Genomic DNA, 22,862 nt, shown 5'->3' with positions numbered 1-22,862 from the left:
AAAAGACGCGAGCTCTCGGTTCTCCAGGGCAGTCTTGATGAGTGCTCGGGCCCTGGCTGCACGCTGGGCCTCGTTGTGTTGTGGGTGAACGTTGCTCAGATAGGGGGAGGCTCGAAAGGCATCCCTTCCTTCCTGGCAGAGTGAGACTGCGCACGACTCAACGGCCATGGCGGTGAGGCCTGCCATCTCAAGTATTCGGTGACTGGCATCGGTGGCAGACAGGCAAAAGATCGCCGCCGTTTTCTATGCTTCTATGACTTCGCTCAGGGTGTTTTGGACGCCGACTTGCATCACCTTCTCCATGCTGGTCGTCACGGCGATGCCGAGCACTCCTTTAATGCTCTTCCTGATGAGTGCATCGATCTTGTTCTCCTCCGACCACAACCAGTTTAGCGCGGAAGCCACGTAGCTGATAGGGCTCATGAGGAAGGCGTGGTAGATCCTTAGTAGGTTGGCTTCGCTGATGCCTCCCCTCCAGCTCGTCACTCGCGAAGCGAGTCTGAGCATGTTCTCCGCCTTCGCACTCAGGCTCTCAGTCGTTTGCACGTTGCTGCCCTTTGCGTTGATGACCAGACCGAGCACCCTGAGAGAATCGATCCTCGTGATTCGCTGACCCGTCTTCGTTTTGAGCTCAACCGGCACTTGATCCAGCGGCGCTTCGAACTTGCGGCCCTTTTTGTCGGGCCGACACAGCAAGAGCTCCGACTTGGTCGGCGAGAGGACCAGTACTGTGCCTTCTAGGAATTCTTCCGTGACGTCCAGGGCCTCTTGCAGGGCCCGCTCTATCACTGCAATTGACGCGCCACCGTACCATGCGGTGATTTCGTCCGCGTAGAGAGCATGATTGAGATTGACGCCCCCGATTCGGTCGAGTTGGACCGACAGGTCTCTCATGGCGATGTTGAAGAGCAGTGGGGATAGCACCGCACCCTGAGGCGTGCAGCGGGCTCCCAGCGCGTATCCGTCCCACTTAATCTCGCCCAATTTGAGCGTGGCCTTACGATCCCTGCGGAAAGAGCTGACGTAAGCGTGAAAGCGTTCGCCGAGGTTCAATCTCGACACAGAGTGGAGGACGTGCTTGTGTTTGACCGTGTCGAAGGCCTTAGCGAGGTCCAGCGCCAAAGCTGCCTCGGACGTCTCGCATGACCACGTCGACTATCTGCATTTTGATCAGTAGCTTGACCTCGTTAATGGACAGCGAGGGTCTGAAACCGACCATATTCGGCGGGAGGAGTTGCAGTTCCTCGGCATGCCTCGATATTCTGTTGTGAATGACATGCTCCGTCACTTTGCCCACGCAGGATGTGAGCGAAATGGTTCGCAAACTGTCTATAGCCGGTGTCTTGCACGGACACCGGTATGAGGATCACCGTGGCTTCCTTCCAGGCATGCCGTACGGTGGTGGCCGCCCAGGCCTCGTAGATTTCCTTTGTGAGCAGCACAGTGAACCGTCGCCCAGTCTGTTCAAAATTCCGTCCGGCCCGGGCGCCGATCTTCCATTGAGGCCTTGAAGGGCCGCTCTGACTTCCGAGATGGAGAAGGTGGCGTCAAGCTCGTCGTCCGCCTTGCCAGCGTAGACCGGGTAATCTTCCGGCCCCGATTGCCCGATGTGGAGGTAGCGACGCGCGACTTCGTCCATCCCTTCGTTCATATATGCCCCTTCGATAGTGAACTTGTGAACCAGCCTATCGACGGCCAGAGTGTGGTTTCTCTTGAACTGCGTGTCTTCTACTAGCTTGAAGAGGTTCCACTTGCCTCCCGCACGCATCTGTCCGTCGACCGACGCGCAGACTTCTTCCGTTGGTGCTGGCCGAGCCCCTTGCAGTGCGATTCAATCTCGCGGTTGAGGGCCGCGATTCTCCTCCGGTGGTTTCGATTCAGCTTCTGCGTCTTCCATTTGGCCGTGAGGGGAATCTTGGCTTCCACCAGGTGCGCCAATCGAGCGTCCTTTTAGTCGAGCTTGAGGTCTGTTTCGACGGCCTTGGTGACCGCAGCCACCTCCTTCTTGAGCTTCGCTGTAATGTCCGCGAAGAATACGAGTCCGCGAAGAACTCGTATTCTTCGTGGTCCTCCTTTCTTCACTTGCAGGAAGCGTCCCATTCGAATATTTTGAAGGCCCTCTGCGGGCCGCGCTGACCGGCAGGGAGATATCCAGGATGTATTGGTCAATACCCAGGTTCTCTTATAAGTTGTGCCACTCCGCTCCCGGCGCGTTCTTGACGAAGACCAGGTCCGGGGTGGTGTCTCTCGAGACCGAGTTTCCCATGCGCATGGGGTAATGTGGGTCGGTGATCAGTTCTAGGGAGCCATTAGTCACTACACTGCAGGAGTCTACAGCCTTTGGGAATGCGTGCGGCACGTTGAAATCGCCGGACATAACTAGCGGCGTCTCTCTCACCTTGGGCGATGCCTTGGTGATTAGGCTGTGGGTCTGCCGATTGTCCCTAGGAGTAAATTTGCTTTCTCCCTTTTTTTTCTCCTTTTTCATTGGGTTAAGCCTGTTATATTTATGGTGCAGGCAGGGGTAAATATATTATTTTCTTTTTCTAAACCTCACAATAAGAAATGTCTCTAGCAGTGGTGCAGGTCGAGGCATCTCTTCTTTATGTCTCTCCCTTTCTGTCCCTAGGAGAGGGCAGGGGCTTTTATTTTTATTCATTTATGCCTCACAATAACAAATGTCCCTAGGAGAGCAGTATACATTGATAACGTAGACGCTGTTTTTGAGTCAGCTGTGGGGTATAATCTCGACGAACGACGCTTCCAGCTTGGTGTTGCCATGGCGGAGATCGCGCTCCTGGAAGGCGCACTTCTTTGCAATGAGTGTCGCAATGCCGAGCCCGTTCTCCGCTAACGACGAGAGGGTTCGGTACTCCGGGAGAGTAATCGTTTCTGTTCCCGTTTCCTGTAGCAAAATGACGTGGGGCCTCTCTTGCGGCTCCCGGGCCTTGATGAACTCCACCAGTTGAGGCCTGCGCCTCAGGAAACTGGCGCAGTTCCACTGGCACACGATAGGCTACCCGGTCTGGCCATGGTTGGGCTTCTTGGACCGGAGCTGGGCTGGGATGCCATTTTGCTCGTCAGCCCACCGCCACCGGCCTGGCTGCGTCATAGTGCTTGGCAAGCTCGTTCTCGAGCAGTCGTACTCTGAATAGAAGGGTCTGGTTACTCTGTACCAGTTCGGCAAAGGATTTTTGCATGCGGTCCAAGGACCTCTGCATGGCAGCCTCTGTCTTGCTCACGTCCTCAACCGTACCCTCGGAAGAGGGGGCTCTGCTCTTGACCGCGCTTGTTGTGGTCCCTTCTTAGACAAACTGTCGCCTTGCCGCGGCCGCTTGGGCGGCGCTGCTGTTTTGGAATCCCCGAAGTCGGCCTTCATTCTGTGGATTTCTTCTTTGAGACTGGCGTTTTCGTCAATCAACTACGCGATCCTGGGGATCGGGCGCCCGCTCGCTCGCCTGTTTGGCGGCGTGTTTCGTCTGGCCCGTCGGCCTCGTCTGTTTCACTTTGTCGGCCCAGGTGGGACCTCCTGGGATGCGCACCTTGGACTTGCAGCGGCTCCTAGAGTGCGGGCACCCTTCTTTGCACGGAGCGCCCCCTCGAAGAGCTCCTCTTCAGTAGCGCTGACGTCAGTGCCTGGCTCACCTCGTGTGCCGCGTTGGCGCCCTTCTTGGCGCCGCCAGTTTTCTTCCGCCGGCGTCCTCGGCTTCTCTGCATCACGACATATGGCGTTTGGAAGCGCTGCTCCTACTTACGATCAACCGTTGGGTGAGGGCCGGCATTTCGCCTCACACTGGTGGCCTTCTGTGGGGGACGCTGCTGTGAAATACTGCTTATTGTAAACACTGTTTCGCTACTCGATCAGTTTGTTATAACTAAGGTCTACAGTGTATGAAAATGGTGAATTTAGAGGGTGCCTTCTGCGCGTATATGGCTTTATAATTGCCGACTTTTGTTTCTTTGAATAAAGCAGGCGACTTGGTTGTAATACCGAAAGAGTTGTTCGGATACTTATTGGTTAGATCATTGTTGCGGTTAATATACAAGTAATGAGCAGAGTTGTTTCCCTTATATGAACACAAATATTACGTATAAATCTCTAGAATACGCCGCCAAAAGATGCAGCTGTCTGAAAAGAGCGTAATCACTTTTACGGTTCTCTGTTTTGTCAGGTCTCTCGTGGGAGGAGGCTACAAGACGCTGTCCAGACGGCGTGCAGCCAGCTTGCCACAACGCCGAGGATTCTGTTACAGTGTCCGGAGTTGCTGAAGCAGTAGCTAAGTTTGTAGAAGAGCTAAAAGCTGAAGGCGTGTTCGCGCGAGAGGTAGACAGCTCAGGCGTGGCCTTTCACACCAAGTACATGGAGAGCGTCGCACCGGCCTTTCTGGAAGCCATGCAAAAGGTACATCTCTTGGTGGTCGCACGGCATTCGCTATATTTCACCGAAGTGATCATATTCTCTGCTGCGCGTTGTTTATTATCTATGCCACATTGGGGAAGGGACGAAAGATAAATCGGAATAATCCAATGTTCCATTCCTTATGCGCGGTTTCCCGTTACCACGCATCTCTTAAACGGTAAATCTTCTTCCTCAAATATGCCAAAACTCACTGGCTTCGCGAACATCACTAAAAATAGCAAAGTTGACGTGAATTCCTGAGAGTCCACCCGACTAACGGACCTCTCGTTATTTTGGTCTAATGAACTCGCACTCGCCGCATTATTGCTGTTGTGAAATCACTGCGAGTATTTTGAACTTTTTTTTATTATCTCCAGCTTAGTGGTCTGTATACAGGTAATCTCCAACATATGTTTATGCGTGCCGCAAGTCTATGCTTAGACGCTAGTCTGTTGTCGTCCCGGAAATTCATGCAACGCAGTGAGGGTTAAGAATGTGCACTGCCGTCGAACCAGTTCTTGTGCGCGAACCTCTTTTTCTTCAGTTCCACTAGCCACAATCATTTCCGTCTGTTGATTCTCGTCTCGAGTAATGCGCGTCTCGCACACATTGACACGGTCTACAAAAGGCCTACTACTCAAAGTAACTAATATATAATTTGCATTGGTCATATTCATTTACATGTTCAAAATTATTCTGCAGTCCCTCACTACAGCGTGCCTCATAATCATATCATGGCTTTGGCACGAATTTAAAATTATTTTCATATGTATGAAAGTTATTCTTAAATAGGTAGTTCTTGTACAATATCCGCTCTTTAACTACGATTCGTACCTGTTTCGTGTATTTCTTTATATATGCATGTATTTAAATGTTTATTTATTTATTTATTATTTATTATAAATTACACATGCGCCGAAGAGTTGAATAACAAAACAATACATTACAAAAATACGCCACAAGAAAAAAACATGTATAAAAAACAAAAAAAAAACATGACAGGCTACTAACATACCAACATAAAACTGTAAACAACGATCAATTTACGCGAGTTCATAAAAGAAAGAAAAATCGCAGATTCGCTCAATCGGAATCAACATCATTTATTAAACAGGTAAAAAAAGTTCAAAAACAGGAAAAATAAGAAACAAAGAAAGAATGCCATCACACGCATGGGTCTTTTTCACTAACTCAGGAAGAGGAAGAAATAACACATCACTTTTATCTTGTGCAGAATAATCACAACGACAAAAAATGGCTGTGGTTTAGCTCTGGTTAAACCTAGTCGAGTAGCGATAGCTACAGGCCCCCGGCTTTCACGAAGTTTTTGCCAACCGTTCGGCACGCTCCTCTTGAGTCTCTTCAGCGCACTGTCTCCTCTTCATTTCTACGGCGATCCCTGGCCTCCTTCAGGCTGGCCGACTTCTCACCATCCATACTGCGGCCTCAACTATGGCTGCGACGACGCGAGCTCTGCCCGGTTATCACAGCTGCGGAGCCCAGGGCGTGACTTCATACAGAGGGCGCAGCGAGCGCCCAACGGCTAAACTCCCTATATAGTAAAAGTACCGCCATCTACTCTTTCCTCCGCCGTCTCCTTTCCTGAAGCGCTTGCTTTTTCTTTATTTTTTGCTTGCGCAAGCAAGTCAATGGTGGCGGCCCTAGAAAGTCCGCGTTCAGACTGCGGCTGCGCAGAGTGATATTCAACATGGCTCCGAATCGGAAAACAAAAACAAAAAACAAAATATTAAAAAGTCAAAGCGCGCGCTATCATCGTCCAATCAGAGATACAGGAGAGAGCGAAGCGACGTTGATCAAAGGATGGCGGTACTTTTTTTATATAGGGATTTTACCAACGGCAGGAGCGGTCGCCGCGCGGCGACCGCGACGAGGGGAGTTACCGGGGAATCAAGGCCCGTGGCGTGACGTCACACAGAGGGCGCGAACAGCGCCCAGCGGCTAAAATCCCTATATAAGAAAAGTACCGCCATCCTTTGATAAACGCCGCTTCTCTCTCTCCTGTATCTCCGATTGGACGATGATAGCGTGCGCTAATCACTTCTTTATATTTTCTTTTTTTTTTCGCCTCAGAGCCATGTTGAAAGTTCTCTGCGCAGCCGCAGTCGCCGGCGGCGGCGCGCGCCCGGCCTGAAATCTTCAACGTGGACTTTTTCTAGGTGCGCCACCGTCGACTTGGCTTTCGCAAGCAAAAAGTAAAGAAAAAAGCATGCGCTTTAGGAGAGGTGGCGGCTGAGGAAAGAGTAGATGGCGGTACTTTTCTTATATAGGGATTTTACCAACGGCAGGAGCAGTGGTCACGCGGCGACCGTGACGAGTCGAGTTGCTGGAGAATCGAGGGCCGTGGTGTGACGTCACAGTGTGGCCACGGTTCAAAGTGCGGCGACGGCAAAGAGGCGAAAACCTGGCGTAATGTAGCTATCGCTACAAAAAAGGCAACCATTCGTTTCCTAAATAGAGTGTAACCAGATACGTTCGCAATACCAGCGGGAAGGTGGTTGCATTCGTTACCCGTACGAGGATGAACAAGTAAGAAAGCATTTGTGCGACAATGAAAGCATCAAACGTTATGCCGATAATGAATACGCGAAAGATTCTATGTGGAACTTGAAATGAGTTGTTTATATAAAGATTGATAATAATAAATTATGCAAAAAATACATAGACAGAAAACTCTTTTGCGCAGTAATGAGGAACGTAAACCTAAGGTTGCCTTCACAGTTTTAGAGCTTGCCATGCAATTCTAGTTAGAAAGAATAAAACGCGTGCTATTCTGAACTGGTTGAATAACCTGATATAGGTTTGAAAGGTTTGGGTTCAAAATAAAAGAAATTTATCCTTGATAGTAACGAATTAGGTTTTCGTACCAAAGTGGCTCTAGTAACAAAAGATATCTTCATTAATGTTTCGTCTCAAATAGCCGGGCATGAGGTTCGCATTAGCTGTTATTAGATTGATATGTTGCTTGCCACTTAAAGTCGAATTGATCATAACACGAAGGCACTGATATTACGACACCGATTGCAGGTGCTAATTTTTTAGTAAGTATGAAAGTGCTGAAGTGGTTCGGCGGGACACACTCATGAGTTTGAACTTGTTATTGCTTAAAACCATTACCCATTTGTTGCACCAACGAGTTACAATATTTAAGTCAGATTGAAGGGCACATATGTTATTATTATTTGAAACCTCTCTATAAATTAAGCAATCATCAACCTATATATGACTGGACAAAGAAATGTCAGCAAACAAAACGTTAATATACAGGGTGTTTCAGCGAACACTTTCAAAAATTCTTAAAGGTTGCCGGTGGCAGATAGCACAATTCTAGTTCATGAGCTGGTCTACTTGAAGAGGCGGACATTACTTGCACAAGAAATTAAAATGCATAATCGAAGAATTAACAAAAATTCAATAATTAAGTTAATAACTAATTACCTCATGGCCCATATTGCAATTTACAAATTGTAGTCGTGGAGTTCGCAAGGCGGATCCACTTGGATCGAGTACTCGGGATGACACCAGTTTCGAGGTATAAATTCCCGAACTTTGCGGAGAAATGCATCAGCGTTCCAGTTAATTTCTTACCAAAACGTTGCTTTTTGCATTGAAGCACTAAATTAATTGGAACAATGCATTTGTCCGCAAAGTTCGGGAATTAATATCTCGAAACTGGTGTCATCCTGAGAATTAATTCCAAGTGGATCCGCCTTGCGAACTCCACACATACAATTTGTAAATTACAATATCGGCGATTAGGTAATTAGTTAAAAACTTGATTTGTGAATTTTTGTTATTTATTCGATTTTGTATTTAATTTTTTTGTGCGAGTAATGTCCGCCTCTTGGAGTAGACCAGTTGATTAAATAAAATTGGGCTATCTGCCACAGGGAACCTTAAATAAATTTTGAAAGTGTTCGCTGAAACACCCTGTATATCATTACACGCTGCTGTACCAGCCTTGGCGCTCAACTATCTGCGGTTTGTTTCTAAAAAAATTAGATGCTTGCGTAAAACGCAAAAGTTCTTTCAAAGAAATTTTTCTGCCCGAAAAAATTTTTCTCACCGACTCAAGCACAAGTCCAGCTTTCTCGTAAGGCTCTGAATTGTGTACGAAACAAGTCCTTGTCAAAATCTGCGTTCCAATATTAAAAGCCAAAACTTACCTTTCTCATGATACTGAAGAAAGGCCTTACATCGAAAATGGCATTAATGGATTATTAACCATTGCTCCAAATTTATAAACCGTTAAAGAGTAAAAAATTTACCATATATACGATTTGTTTGGAAAGATGTATTCATGCATAGACAAATTTTATAGAAGCTAAGTTCCCAAGAGCTGCAATTTAGGCGAAAAATCCTTTGAGGCAGATATATTGCACGGTAATGCGCACAGACAGCCATTAATAGGCGGACAACTCATTTGTGGCCTATGTTTAGTCGTAATTTGAACATTGAGGCACTCTTAGTCATCATCATCATTATCAGCCTATATTTAAGTCCACTGCAGGATGAAGACCTCTCCCTGCGATCTCCAATTACCCCTGTCTTGCGCCTGCAAATTTCCTAACTTCATCATCCCACCTGGTTTTCTGCCGTCCTCGACTGCGCTTCCCTTCTCTTGGTATCCATTCTGTAACCCTAATGGTCCATCGGTTATCCATCCTACGCATTACCTGGCCTGCTCAGCTCCACTTCTTCCGCTTAATGTCAACTAGAATATCGGCTATCCCCGTTTGTTCTCTGATTCACACCGCTGTCTTCCTGTCTCTTAACGTTACTCCTAAGATTTTTCGTTCCATCGCTCTTTGTGCGGTTCTTTGTCTTGCGTGCCATCGCTCTTTGTGCGGTACGTTTATCTAGGTCAATTACTCAGATGCGATACTGCTCACGAGAAAGAGATGTACAGAAGAATAAAATTGGGTTGGAGTGCATACGGCAGGCATTGCCAAATCCTGACTGGGAGCTTACCACTGTCGTTGAAAAGAAAAGTTTACAATCATTGCATTCTACCGGTGCTAACAGATGGTTCAGGAACTTGGAGGTTAACAAAGAAGCCCGAGAACAAGTTAGGGCACTCCTACCTAGTAAGATATGTTAAATAACGCTTCTGATGGCGCATTGTATTGTTTCCAAACTGATAAAGTTTGATAACTGTTTTTTACGGAAAAAAGTTATATTTCATATTATCTCCCACCGGGTTCTCGAAGTTTGCGTTGGTTTAGTATTCGCCTCAAAGCATATGGGTGGCAAATATGAAATGTTTGGACGTTCTAGAGGGCTGCATGTATGGAACGCGCACTGCTTCTAAGTTCACTTGTTCACCGCATATGCGAGCAGCGTCAGTCAAGCAGCACTACAACCCAATGTCGCATACCTGATTGGCGTCTTCACACGGCACCGAGAGAAGCATCGACACCGATGTGTTTGGTGTACGACTACTTCAGGTAATGCAGGGTGAAGTAATTAACAGAAATATGGATCATATTCAGATAACAAATTTTATGAGACAACAGAATCTTTTGTTGAACATCCCAGCTGAGGGACGTTATAGGCTTTTATGCAGTCGCGTCCCGTCCTGATAAAGGAGGCTTAGCCTAGGCCAGTAAGATAGATAAAGAAACACAGAGAAAAGATAGCAACGAAAGACTCTTTGTTGTTCTGTTGTGCCCGAGAAGCTATCAGACAAAATCAAGTTCTGTTGTTGTATTTATTCGTTTTGAGAAGGCCACGCAACGTCTATAGATTACAGTAAGTATGGCGCGAAGCTTGAGGGCTCGGTTGCCGCCACGTTCTCAGAATAGATCTTATAAATGAGCTTTTCGCTACAGTACGAAGGCATCCTCCTGTATTATCAAATAAAAAGGAATACTTTTTTATTTTGGTGCACTTATGTTCTTTATTGCTACGCTATATCATGCATCATCGTCATGGGTTCTTACTTTAAACAAACTCGGCGTGCCTTTCTTTATTTCAGTTTTAATTTGTACACAAAATCGGTTTTTCGTTCAGCCAACATAATTTTCAAGATGAACTTTCACTGCCTTTTTTCAGTATATTATTTTTTTGCACTGAATTTACCAGTTACCTTTGGCTTCATATCACACACAGTTTTTTTATATTGGCTAGAACGCGCGGTATAGCGACATATCTTGCTCTGCATCACTGCAGTTGTTTCCAACACAAAGAATAACAATGTTTGGAGTATCAATTAGCAAGAAGATAGTGCCCACATGGCTATGTGACTTTATAGGAATGAAGAGTGAGAGCATTCGGGTATTGAACCCGAACAGGCCAAAATTTTATTCCTCAGATCGCATTAGTAGAAAGCGCCAGCGAAATTAAGAAAAAGGAAACATTCACGCGCCATTATACTGCTGTGAACGTGGATTACCAGCGAAGCAGTTTAGCACACGACATAGAGGTAACACAGAATTTCGATCAAAGGTATGAGCACATTTTATTTCTCTTGAGCGGCAACGGCGGTCATCCGGAAGAAGGACGCATGCACACACACTTTTATTTACATTGGCGGTCTTAATCAGCGGCAGACGTTCGCGTGGCAGAATACGCCACCTCTGGGAGCCAGAGGAAACTAGATACGCGTGACGGGACCACCACGCCGGGAGAGAGGAAGGACACTAGGCACGCAAGCGCTTGGAACGGCGACAAAGGGAGGGCGGTGCAAGCGTACACTTGGACGACGCGGGTCGGACAGCAGCAACTCTTTGGAGTCTATTGATGTTGAAAATGGTGCCTGTTGATCAATAATCTACTGAAATTGCCTATCCAAGGGATGAGGCGTATAAGCTTTTGCATAAAATGAAGTCATTTTGCATCACGTTCAGGAGTTGAATTTTTGCACACGCAGATCTGTTGACAGACACGAAAAATGCACACTACCCTATAGCCATACACAGCTTCGCTGTAACAAGAGGTAGGTGCTCTTTCCTGGCTCATGGACCGCAGTGGCCACAGTGGCAAGACTGCATCATCAGGGCGAGGTATCCCCCTCCCCGTTTCTCCTTTTTGCAGGAAGGACACACTTGGGGTGGCGGGATAACGTCGCGATGCGCTGCGTCAGAGCAGCTTTATAGAGTCACAGCTTCAAGCTGATCGCCGTCTTAAGTGTCTCGTAAATTTCCTTCCTCTGTAATTTTTTAATTAAAATCACGTTTCGGAAAAAAACTCCGTATTTCTTTATTTGTTTTGCTGTTCTTTGCAGTGCAAACAAAAAGCGCTAAGCCCAATGGCTAAAAAGAATGAAACATATTTTACAGGTTAGAGCACCTTGATAAGTAATTTAAGAAACACAAAGCGCCTAATCACACGCGAAATGCTGACACACGCGGACTGCAGTGTGCGCAGCGCAGCAAAGTATGTCCTCGTGTCAGTGAGCTCGTTAGAGGTTTGTCCATTTTTGTATTAGACACTTCTTACCAGAATTAATCCTACGAAACCCTCACGTTACTCAGAAGCGACGTTAAATAAAGACTGTGTTATCTCATAAAATGCGTTAGCTTAACGTAATCTATGTTTCGGGTAATTATTACACCCCACACAACCTCAAGTTTATAAAAAGTACTGGTAGATGTGTAACAAACACATTGGTGACGATGCACATGCCGGTGCAATGTGAAGACGTCATGCAAGTCTACAACCGACAGCGACATAGGGTTGCAGTTCTGTTTGACTGACGCTCTCGCGTATAGCGATGAAGAAGTAAACTTACAAGTTGTGCGGCCTTCCTGTATAGACCCCTCTATTGGCACATGAACTACCGCCTCCAAACATTTTCTTTTTGCCGCCGAGAGGCCGTGTGGCGAAGACGAAACAGATGCAAATTTCGAGAGTGGTGGAAGACCACTATAAAATAATTGTTTTCTGGCCTCAAACGAAAATCTATATGATCTCAGACTTCCTTGATTTGGAAACAATATAACTCGCCTGGAAAAAGCGTTATTTGGCGCATTTTTACTGGGAGCGCCTCAACGTTCAATTGGCGGCTAAGGATTAACAAAAAAAATTTTCTGCATATCTATTGACGCATGTGTACACTGCTAAGCAATATATCTGCCGCAAAGCATTCTCGCATGAAGTGCAGTTCTCGCGCCCTTTGGGTCTATATAATTTGTGTTTTTGTGTGAGGCCAATATTTTTTCAAGTAAAACCCAAATACAGACCAAATTTCCCATATATAACGGCTCATAAAAAATGAAGCAATGGCTAATCATTGACGAATGTAATTTTAGAAGTAAGGCTTAACTTCTGTCTGCAGATGAAAATGGGTTTTGATTGTTTAAAGCGAAAGGCCTAACCTAGTCGAGCCGAGTTTCGCCGCCGACAGAAATTTGAGCTTCATATGACCGCAGCTGCACCGTAGCTTTGGGAACGCATCAAGTTACTCGCCTCGCCGAGCTAGCCGCCGCCGCCGTCGGCTTCCCGCGTGCGCTCTCTGCAGCTGGGTCGCCGGCTGACCACGTGACTCACCGCGCGCCTTGGTAAGAGGAGCGCCGCGCTCGACTAGTCAGTGCGAGCTTGGCCATGGACACGGTGTCACAGACAGACAGACAAAGAACTTTAATGAAGGTCCTGAGAAGCTCCGTTGCCCCCTCTCAGGGAGGCGGTGTAAGACATATACTCTTTAGGTGAGGACACTCGCCAGACTCGATCGACCAGATAAAGCAGCAAAGGCGCGCGCCGATCGGCCCGGTGACAGCAGCGGATACCTATAGGCATTACGACGCAACTTCAATACAGAAAGCTTTTTATTGGTTTAATCTCCCGTTGTTATAGCAACCGGTGGTACGCGGAAATCCGAAATGATTGAGTGACGCACGAAACTAGGTAACTGGGGAGAGGGCATGCGCGCGTTCCTTGTCTGCGCACGCTCTCGCCTGCGTTCTAACTGAAATTGCGTCGTTCCGCCGATAGGTATCCGCTGCCGTCACCGCCCCGATAGACGCGCGCCCTTGCTACTTTATCTGGTCGATCGCGTCTAGCAAGCAAGCCGAGAAGTGTCCCCACCTAAAGAGTATATATCTTACACCGTGGCCATAGAGAAAGGAATTCAACAAGAGGGGACACTCCCATAGGGCCCAGCGACCGAATTGACTGCAGTGTGCCAAGCGGTCGGTGTCGATCACTTACATCACTTCCGGTTTCGGTTTTGGGCGCGCGTATTTTGAACGTAAGCTAGCACACCGGCGGCGCCCCCCCCCCCCTTTCCTCTTTTTTTTTGCTCTTCGTGCAGAATCGGTTTATTATTTAGTAAAAATGCTTGCGAACGATCTCGTAAAGTCCCATCGAATCTGTGCCACGTGCAATTTCACAAAGTAGACGCAAGACCTTTTGTGCAATGAGGAAATATTTGTTTTGCTCTATATAAAAGCTCGTTCCGCGCTTTTTGTGCGTTGATCCAACGCTGTGACACCAGCAGGTAAGGCAGTAGTTCCTGTATGAAGCTCCACCGGACGGCACCAGCTGAAAAAAAAAGTAAATTACAAGCATGTTACATTTTCAAGCACGTAACAGCATGTTACAAGCATGAGTCATTTTGGTATTTAGACATAGGAATACTGCGTGTAGAGGCGAAACGTGCGAAAGCGGTGAATGGGCGGCATTACAAACAAAAGCCATTCGCTTTTACATACATGGCGTAGAAAATACCCGACTCATCCCAAACATATATGAAAACATCTGATTTCCAAGCGTTCCCCCATTTCCGGGCATTATTTCCTGCACTTTGGCAGCACAAATACACGAGCGACTTCGCGTTTCCAAAACTTGGCCTCGGGCGACGTGACGGTACGCTACATACATAGATACTGGCGCAACAGGCACTCAAGACAAATGCGTGGGTTCAATGCCTTTTTTCAGTCCTTTAGAAGACGTAATTTTCGAATTACAAGTTTCTGATATATTCGTCGTTCGCGCGTTCTGCCGGCGCCAGCAGCACACCCCATGTTATCACGCTTGGCAATCGCCCATCGCGTTTTCAACAGGCGTGAGTACCGAAAGAAGGTATATGTTGTTGCGGAGCCACAAAAAACGTCACAGACTTGTCCCTCTAAGATTCATTACACGCCAAACTAACTTTATCACCCCGGCCGAGCTGCTTATCGCTAACTGCGTCACAGCGCGCTGTGCGGCCAGCGTGCCTCAAAAGTACCCCAGAAAGTAACGAAATTACTTTTTCAGTAATGTCTGGCGTCAGAGAAAGCGGCAAAAACTTCTCCTAGCAAGATGCACTAGACTACACATCCACCACGGCTCAGTTATCGCTAACTGCGACACGGCGCCCTGTGCGGCCAGTGTGGCTCAAAAACCGAAATAAGTTACAATAGTCCCATAGGAAGCGTCGGAAACATGTCTCAGCACGATTCATTAACTCAAATTAACTGCGCCAGGATGGCCGAGCTGTTTTTCGCTAACTGCGTCTTAAGTCTCGGTCCCGTGCCGTAAGCTTAATTGCGTCATAGACTGTGAAACAAGATTTCTCACCTTGCCGTAGTCCAATAGTGCAGTTGTGTCTTGTCCCAGTGCAGAAGGAACGCAAGAATACGCCGAGAGCCCAATAAACCAGGTTACAGTTAAAAAAGAAAAAAAAAAAAGAAGGAGACAGACGGGTCGCCGCGCGCGAGCGCTCAAACGCGCGCGCAGCCATCCTCGCTGGCTTCGGGGGAGTGAGTGTCTGGCGGATGACGCATGTATCTGGCGCGTCATTGACCTGTGGCTAGGTAAGGCAAGGAAAATAAGTCGCAAAGCTTAAGTTTATTTATACGCAAAACGTTTTAGTTTTCGCGGCAAGTAATTAAAAAAATAAATCAATGCCTGTTAACTTAAGTTCACTTTCTTTTTTTTTCGATGCTCGCGGCAGCTAACGTTCGGTGTCAAAAGTATAGCGTGACGTATGGTGACGTGTTTCCTGTTGCCAGTTTTTGCCGAGTGTCCCTTCTTGTTGAATTTCTTTCTCTATGCCGTGGCCATGGATGAGAGCGAGGCCGGCCCGTCATCTCTGATCGTTGCGCGAAAGCGGGAGGCTTTGAGCCGTCCTCGGCATGCGGTGTCTGACCACCCCCGTATTTTGCCTGGCGAGCTGCTTCACAGCAGAGGGTCCGGAATGCCAAGCGTAATCGCAGTCATGTCTAGCCACCGACTTCGGCACAGCCTTCATACCAGGCTTAACAATGAGTGTATACCGAAGTATAATATTTCTAGCTAAACCAAAGGTTAACCACTTGAAACCAAGACTTAACCAGGCTAAACCAAGCTTTCGCTTTGCATATCCAACGTTAGCTAAGCTAAGCCGCAGCCATTTTTTTAATATAAACACAATGTTCTGCAACATCTTGTATTATCCATACTCTCATGTCTTTCGAGAAAGTTGTAATTGTGCTCGAATGAGGGAGTGTTTCTTTAGCGAAAAACAATTCATGTTGTGGTTTTTAGTCTCGTACTGAAGCGTGTAATATTTTTGATGATGATGCTACGGTGGGTTGTGGAATTACCCATGCACCAATAACACTGATCGTGATCGGATTGCGCAAAGTTAGTTTGCTTTCCCCCATTGGATTTAGCGGAGAAGGACGTAATAGCAAAGTGGACAGAAAATTGTTTCTTCGGGAAGAACCATTAGTACTGTAGACGATACTGGTCAAAGTAAAATGCTTCAACTTAGAATTCGATTTGGCATTCGACGAAACTTTATATTCGAGCCCGCTTCGGCAGAACGTTTTGTTGAACAATGTAGGATGAAGATATGCACTTCTTTATGAATTAGATGGATATGACGGGCTGTTGTTCTCGGCAGAACGCATTCGACGAATGTTCGGAATTCGAACCAATCGACTGCTTTGACACAATTTGATTGTTTAGGAGTCTGCTAGACCGGAATTCAAAAGTTTGTAATAATGAAATTGCTCGTTTCACATAAACACAAGATTCACTTTTGGTAGTAGCTCAACCGCCTCTTAATTACTTACGCATTCATCAAATTGATAGTTTATACAAAAATTGACATCTGATTCTTCACGGAGTACTCACGTAATGGGTTTTACGGCATTCTCAGCATAACTTAAAAGAAGAAACCTCAGTAGTTGCGGAACTTCTAAAAAGTTCGCTTTCATAAGTGGGATGGTGAATCACTATTTACCAATTATTCAGTGTCACAAAAGAGTGCATAATCGAAGCGCGCGCCACGCATAACTCAAGCCAGCAAAGAAACAAGACAGCCCCGCGGCAGCTTGGACAAAGGGAGAGAGCACCACAGACAGTCGACGCGATCAACGGAGTCTAGAAGCTACGACAAGATACGCGAAGGCGACGGTAACGAACGAGAGAGTGAGCGCGCGCGCGCCGAGACACCCTCTCACTCGGTGAATCGAGAGAGATAGAGAGGAAGTACTACAGCGTGCGTGTGCGCCTACGGATGAGTCACCACCCTCCTCGACGACGCTCTGACGGCCGCGGTCTAAAACGCGAGCAACGACTAGAAGATTCCCAGGCTTTGTTCATGCTACGGTACCACAACTCCGACCGAAGGCTCCAGAACCACCAGCAAAGGCAATAAAAGCGGCGTGCGGGAATCGGAATGGGGATCAGACCACGCCGGAGAAGATACGTGACGTAAAGACCGACCGTCTGCGGAAGAAGGGGATTCCCCGGCAAGCTAGTCGACGAATTTCTCGAGCTTCTGCATTGCCGGAAGTAGTTCCTTCTTCGATACTTGCATCGAGCTACGCCGAGATCGTCCGGCTCAAGACTAGCAATACGAGTGGACACTTTGTGTTCCTATTCACTCTGTACTTTACGTGTTGGACTCTTAGTGCTTGTCCTTAATTATTTTCCAGTGTTTCTTTAATACCCATCTGAATTGTATTGTGATGTGTCTAGCCGGAGTGTACACGTGTGTATATAACTGCCTTGTCTGAATAATCTATTTTGTTGTGTTTTGACAACACAGGGCTTTGACTGAGTCTTTGGACCTCAACCGTCGTTCGATGGCGCACCAGAGGAACCATTATTAATTGTCCATTCTTTTGTGGGGTTATTTTCGGAAGCTGATAAGTCGGCTTTGGAATTCAGCCCGGCGCTGGCACCTCGTGCACGGCGTGTGTGACCTTCAGACCACAGAAAACTAGAAAGTCCAAGTGTAACAGCTTAAAGTTACTTTTTTTCTAAGGTTGTGCCCAAATACGCTGGGAGTATCTGCAATACTCCCACCTTCGAGCAGTTAAATTTTACACTGGCCGCCATCTTCTCTGAAGCGGTCAGTTTGATCAAAAAGAAACGTCGCGCCGCATATCTATCGACGCCTTCATTTTTCTTTCGGATTCTCTCACAGATCGTTACGAAACCGAAGCTCCGCAGCAAGTCTTGGTTGAGCACATCCGTGCCACCACACCGCTGGCATGAGTCCCTTGCTCAGAGGTGCACACCAGAGTACCACGTAAACAACCTTATATCACCGGTGTTTTTCCTCGAAGCTCTGCAACACGCTCCCAAGGACGCCATCTTGGTTGAGGTTGCACCCCACTGCCTTTTGCAGGTGAGCGACCACTTTAAACTTTCGACAAACCCCTGAGCCGTCAATTCATCTCAAACACACATTCTCAGGGATGGTGGAGTCTGCGCTTATGTTTGATGACTATGAATGTATTACTTAGATTTACAATATTTTGAAACTTCTAGTGATGTGCGTTGAGTTATGTGACATAACAATAAGCTGAAAAATGCACTAAAAGTTCATTGACCTCCTGGAGTCTCCCAAGGATACTTTCGCCGAGATAAGAAGATAGCGGTTTCGTCATTTGCTGTTAATGTGCTGGAACTGCTCAACGCCACAGCGTTCTTTCGAAATGATTGCTTCTCTCAGGAATAGTTATATGACTGTGCCCATTCTAATCGGAATCTTGGAAGTAATACCTCGGGTGTAAAACCAAGCTCTTCATGTCGTTACGACGCTCTCTACAACGCCGAGAAAAAAGAGCATGACCTTGCTTCAACTTCTGAACCTTTTTTGCACACCTCCACCAAAATTTTGTTGGGAAAAGAAACAAAACTGGAATCTCTTTGCATAATATTTACACGACTCAGAGAGAAACAGCCAGGCACCAGCGTCATTTTCTTCAGCGCCAAGCTCAGGCTCCCTTTGCTCAGCGTTGTGAAGAAAGTTGTAGAATGCGAATTTTAGGTCGCAACTCCTGCTATCAGTTCACATCGTTATATGCGTGGCACAAATGATACGAATAGATATTGTTGATGGGACATATCAAAAGGCACCAGTACTCGCGTTGCGGCTTCCCTTTGTCGTCCCAATGGCCTGCATGATGAGCGTCTCACGGTACTGTAAAATTCAAGGAACTTGCTCAGCGAGTCACTTATGAAACTTTGGACGTAATACTAGTATATAATAGACCGCATTAGTGCTGGTGACCTAGGTACCTTAAAATTATCTCTCTGGTGAGAAACATTTAATGCCACGGCAGATGTTGGAATTTTTGCGAATGATCACACGCTCAAGCGCTGTTTGTAAGGCTGTATTCAGGTTGTAAGGCTCTATTCCACCATTTCGCACCTATAAGGTGCGAAATGGTGGGATTGGATCGTGTATCTAAAAGCGCGTTTCAATTAACAGATCCACGTAGGGATACGAACGGAATTTAACGGAGACGTTTTGGCAGCTAGCTAGATAGTCTTCTCACGCTAGTAGAAAGGCATCTATGAACGCAGTGGCAGAGATATGATCCCACGATTATCCAAAGAATCCGCGGGTACTGAACGAAACGATCTCCGCACAGACTTGCACTAATGAAGGTACAAGTAGCACCATCAGCAGGACCAATCAGGAGCAATTTACGGTCAGTTTAGTTTGATATGAGGCTAGGATGATCGAACGTTGGACAAACGTGGAACATGAAAACTAGTGCTCGGGGCCGATTGAAAGGTAACAAGTGATATACCCGCAGACGCATCAACGACGTAGAGATTCCCCGAAATCCTGAAGCTTAAAATGCAAAATATAGGATGAACTCTTAGGAGTCTTCACTTGGCCGCGGATAGTGCCGTTTCTTTTATGCCAACATTTGCAAGAGTAACGACATCACCTTCCATTTTTCTTCCTAAACGACTAGAAGAAAAACAAATCAACCTCCAGCAGCAGAAGGGTGTTCATTGAATAAGTAGCACCAACGAAGCCGAAATTTGTTAAAATTGGCACTACTGACCCGGCTGATATGTAAACTACTAATAACATTGTTCTACTGTGCAAATACAGCTTCTGATTGCTTCCTTTAGCCATAAGCTTATATTGATCGCAGAACAATAGTACTGAAAGGTGACTCCACAGTAGATAGTACTTCAGCACCCTCAGTACGATAGTACGATAGCACCATCAGATAGTACTTCTAACTTTTGAGCTCCAATTAGCGGGTTCAACCCCGGCTGTGGCTGCTGCAAGTGGAAGGGAGCGGAATATAAAAACGCTCGTGCAGGTATATTTAGGTTCATGTTAAAGATCCTCATGTTCTCAAAAAGACTCCGAAGTCCCCCATTTCAGCGTGCCTTTTAATTATATCGCGGTTTTGGCGTTTCAAATCCAAGAATCTAATTTTTTTATTACTTGAAGTTGATTTGCCTTTCTGGTGAATATTACGACTAGTCAAATCGTTGGATGGTGCCTTGTTGTGCATAATTTCTTCCAGTAAGCCTCATTGGTGACAATGAAAATAAATGTTCAATCGCACCGTCCCGTTCTCACTTGCGTACCCACCCTGTGTTTAAAGTCTCATCATGTTTTGCCCCGTTTTCTTTTTATGTGGCCTACAGTCCATTGTAAGACGGTGCGCAGGCGCTGAGGCCACTTGCCTTGGCCTGATGAAGCGCGACGCCGACAACCTGAACTTCTTCCTCAGCTCTTTGGGCCAACTGCACTCGCTGGGCGTGCAGTTCGACCCATCTCCGCTGTACCCGCCAGTGCCCCTGCCTGTACCGCGTGGAACTCCAAACATCGCGCACCTCGTCAGCTGGGACCACTCTCAGCAGTGGACAGTCGCCAAATGGAATGATTTCGCTACGTCGGCCCAGGTCATAACATTTTTCGTTTATTCTTGATAATCTCTGCTAGCAGCAAAAAAGTAACAGAATTTTCTCAGTTTAAGCGCGTCACCAAAGTTATTGTAGTTACAAAAGCCGGCTATGCGATAAAAAAGCCGCACATTTTTGTTGTTACACATTCAGTAAGATTCTGTGCCCGTTACACAGCATGAGTATGGCTGATAATAATGAGGGTGTGTACACAGTCATTGATGAGGATCGCGACCACTTTTAATTGAGAAGAACCTGGAGGCCTTGCCACCGAGTTGAACGTTCTTTTCTCGTGCTGAGAAAATGCAGCACTTCTGTTTGTGACGGCACAGCCGTTACAAATGCATTTGACGATAGCACCGACAGAATCCCATCACCACGTTTCGCCTTTGGAAGCGTGGTGCTCATTTCGCACTGTGACCATCGTCTCCAGTACGATTTATCCGCGATGCATTTTGCCGAAAAAGCTGGAAACTGAACGTAAAGCGCGCTCGCCGTCCTTGGAGGAGCCAATCTCCATGACATTCCCCCCTGACCGAAAATAGAAACTTCCTATGTTTATTTTTCTCTTTCATCTTGAATTGGATTCTACAGCACATCTCCGGAGACACTGAAGGATATTTTTATTAGCAGTGTTTTCTTGGGGGTCTTAAGGCGCATGACTACAGGCTTTTCCGGAAAACAACATTTTTCGTGTGCCCTTTATAAAATTCCAGTCACCGTAATGGCGGTATAGTGTGTCAATTATTGTGTTATTTTTATTTCTTCGTGTTCGGTAATGATGACAAGTGCGGTACGATTTTTGTGACGCAGATTATTAGCATTACAAAATATTTTAGCGTTCAGGCTGCATTCCAAGTGGATACGTATTAAGCGTATCGCTTGACAAGCTCAACGGCTACAATTAGTAAATTGCAATATGTGTCGTAAGGTAATTAAGTAGGAAGTTAATTAGTGAATGTTTGTTCATTAGTTGGAAATGTGTTTCCATTTTTCGTGATAATAATGTCTGCGAATAACCCTGCCACAGGCGATGTTGAAAAATTCTGTAAACTTAAATTTGGACATCTTGTATGCATATATATATATGCATATATATATCATAAGAAGTCAACAAACAATGACACCAAGGACAACATAGCGGAAATTACTTGTACTTACTAATTGAATTAAAGAAAGGACAAATTAGTGGAAAATGAAAACGGATGAAAAAACAACTGTCCGCAGGTGGGGAACTACCCCACGTCTTCGCATGACGCGTGCGATGCTCTCACCATTGAGCTACCGCGGAGCCGTTTTTCCATCCACTTTCTGCGGTATTTATGTTTTACAACTAGAACTAACCCTGGGAGTGTTAGCCAGCGCCACCACTCACTAACCTAGGGGCGGATGTGGAACATCCTTTCTGCCGCAGGCGTCACGAGCACGTGATCTTTTCGGGTGATGGCAACTGGACTAAAGCTGCAAAATGAATATATATATATATATATATATATATATATATATATATGCGAAGGAAGTATTTCTTTGGACCTGGTGTTCAAGAAGTTAACAGAAGTGCAGGCGCACGCAGAAAGCAAAAACATTTTAATTTAGACGTTTCGGCCGGGGCCCGGCCTTCGCCAAAAGTCAACCGTCCAGAATTGCTCAACACCTTCCTGAATTAGCTCTTGACTCTTCATGAAGGCCGGACCCCAGCCGAAACGTCGAAATTTAAATGTTTGTGTTGTTCTACGTGCGCCTGCACTTCTTTTACCTTCTATATATATATATATATATATATATATGTACACACACATGACCAATGACCTAGGCCGGTTGAATACAAAGACAGTATGGGATGCGCCAGACGAGCCGCCGACTCCAAATCTCACAATGTGTTGTATTCTCTTACTGAGTTCGCCCAAATCCGAAGGAAAGGAAATGACCGAATTACCCCTACTAATTGAACATAAATGTGTCTTCAGCAATACGTCATGTCGCTACAATGCTGGGATGCTAATCGCCTTAACGTCCACAGTATTTCATCTTATAGTTGAGTGCGGGCGTTGAGGAGGACTTAGAGAGATGAAGGTTTATTTACATTATGTCCAGGAGTAGAATGACCAAAACAGCAGTAAAACAATCATCGTTACGGCCGGCAGCAAATCGGACGCTGCGGCCCGCGGCAAGAAGAACGTCGCCTTTACGATCATTCTCTTGCTTATAACCTCTTCCGTCTGTCGGGCTCACGTCATTTTCAGCCAATCGTCGAGTCCGTTCGTCGTCGTCGCTCTATTAGCCGCCGCCGATGAAGGGGTGGTGGTGCAAGTGGCGTCATTTTTCTCCAATCGTAGGGCCCGTGCAACTGGCGTCATGT

At 46.4% G+C, this 22,862-nt stretch overlaps 1 protein-coding gene across 1 annotated transcript in view; it reads right to left on the bottom strand.

Annotated features, from left to right (window-relative positions):
- LOC119444470 (fatty acid synthase-like) overlaps nt 1–894 on the bottom strand; it is a 108,164-nt gene extending 107,270 nt beyond the window's left edge. The window contains 1 exon segment of the mRNA XM_037708868.2: nt 525–894. Coding sequence (XP_037564796.2) covers nt 525–894 — 370 coding nt within the window.
- Between the last annotated feature and the right edge of the window lie 21,968 nt (nt 895–22,862).

Source organism: Dermacentor silvarum, chromosome 3 (assembly GCF_013339745.2).
Source record: "Dermacentor silvarum isolate Dsil-2018 chromosome 3, BIME_Dsil_1.4, whole genome shotgun sequence".
Taxonomy (NCBI): Eukaryota; Metazoa; Arthropoda; class Arachnida; order Ixodida; family Ixodidae; genus Dermacentor; species Dermacentor silvarum.
This window is presented reverse-complemented; position numbering and strand designations above follow the sequence as displayed.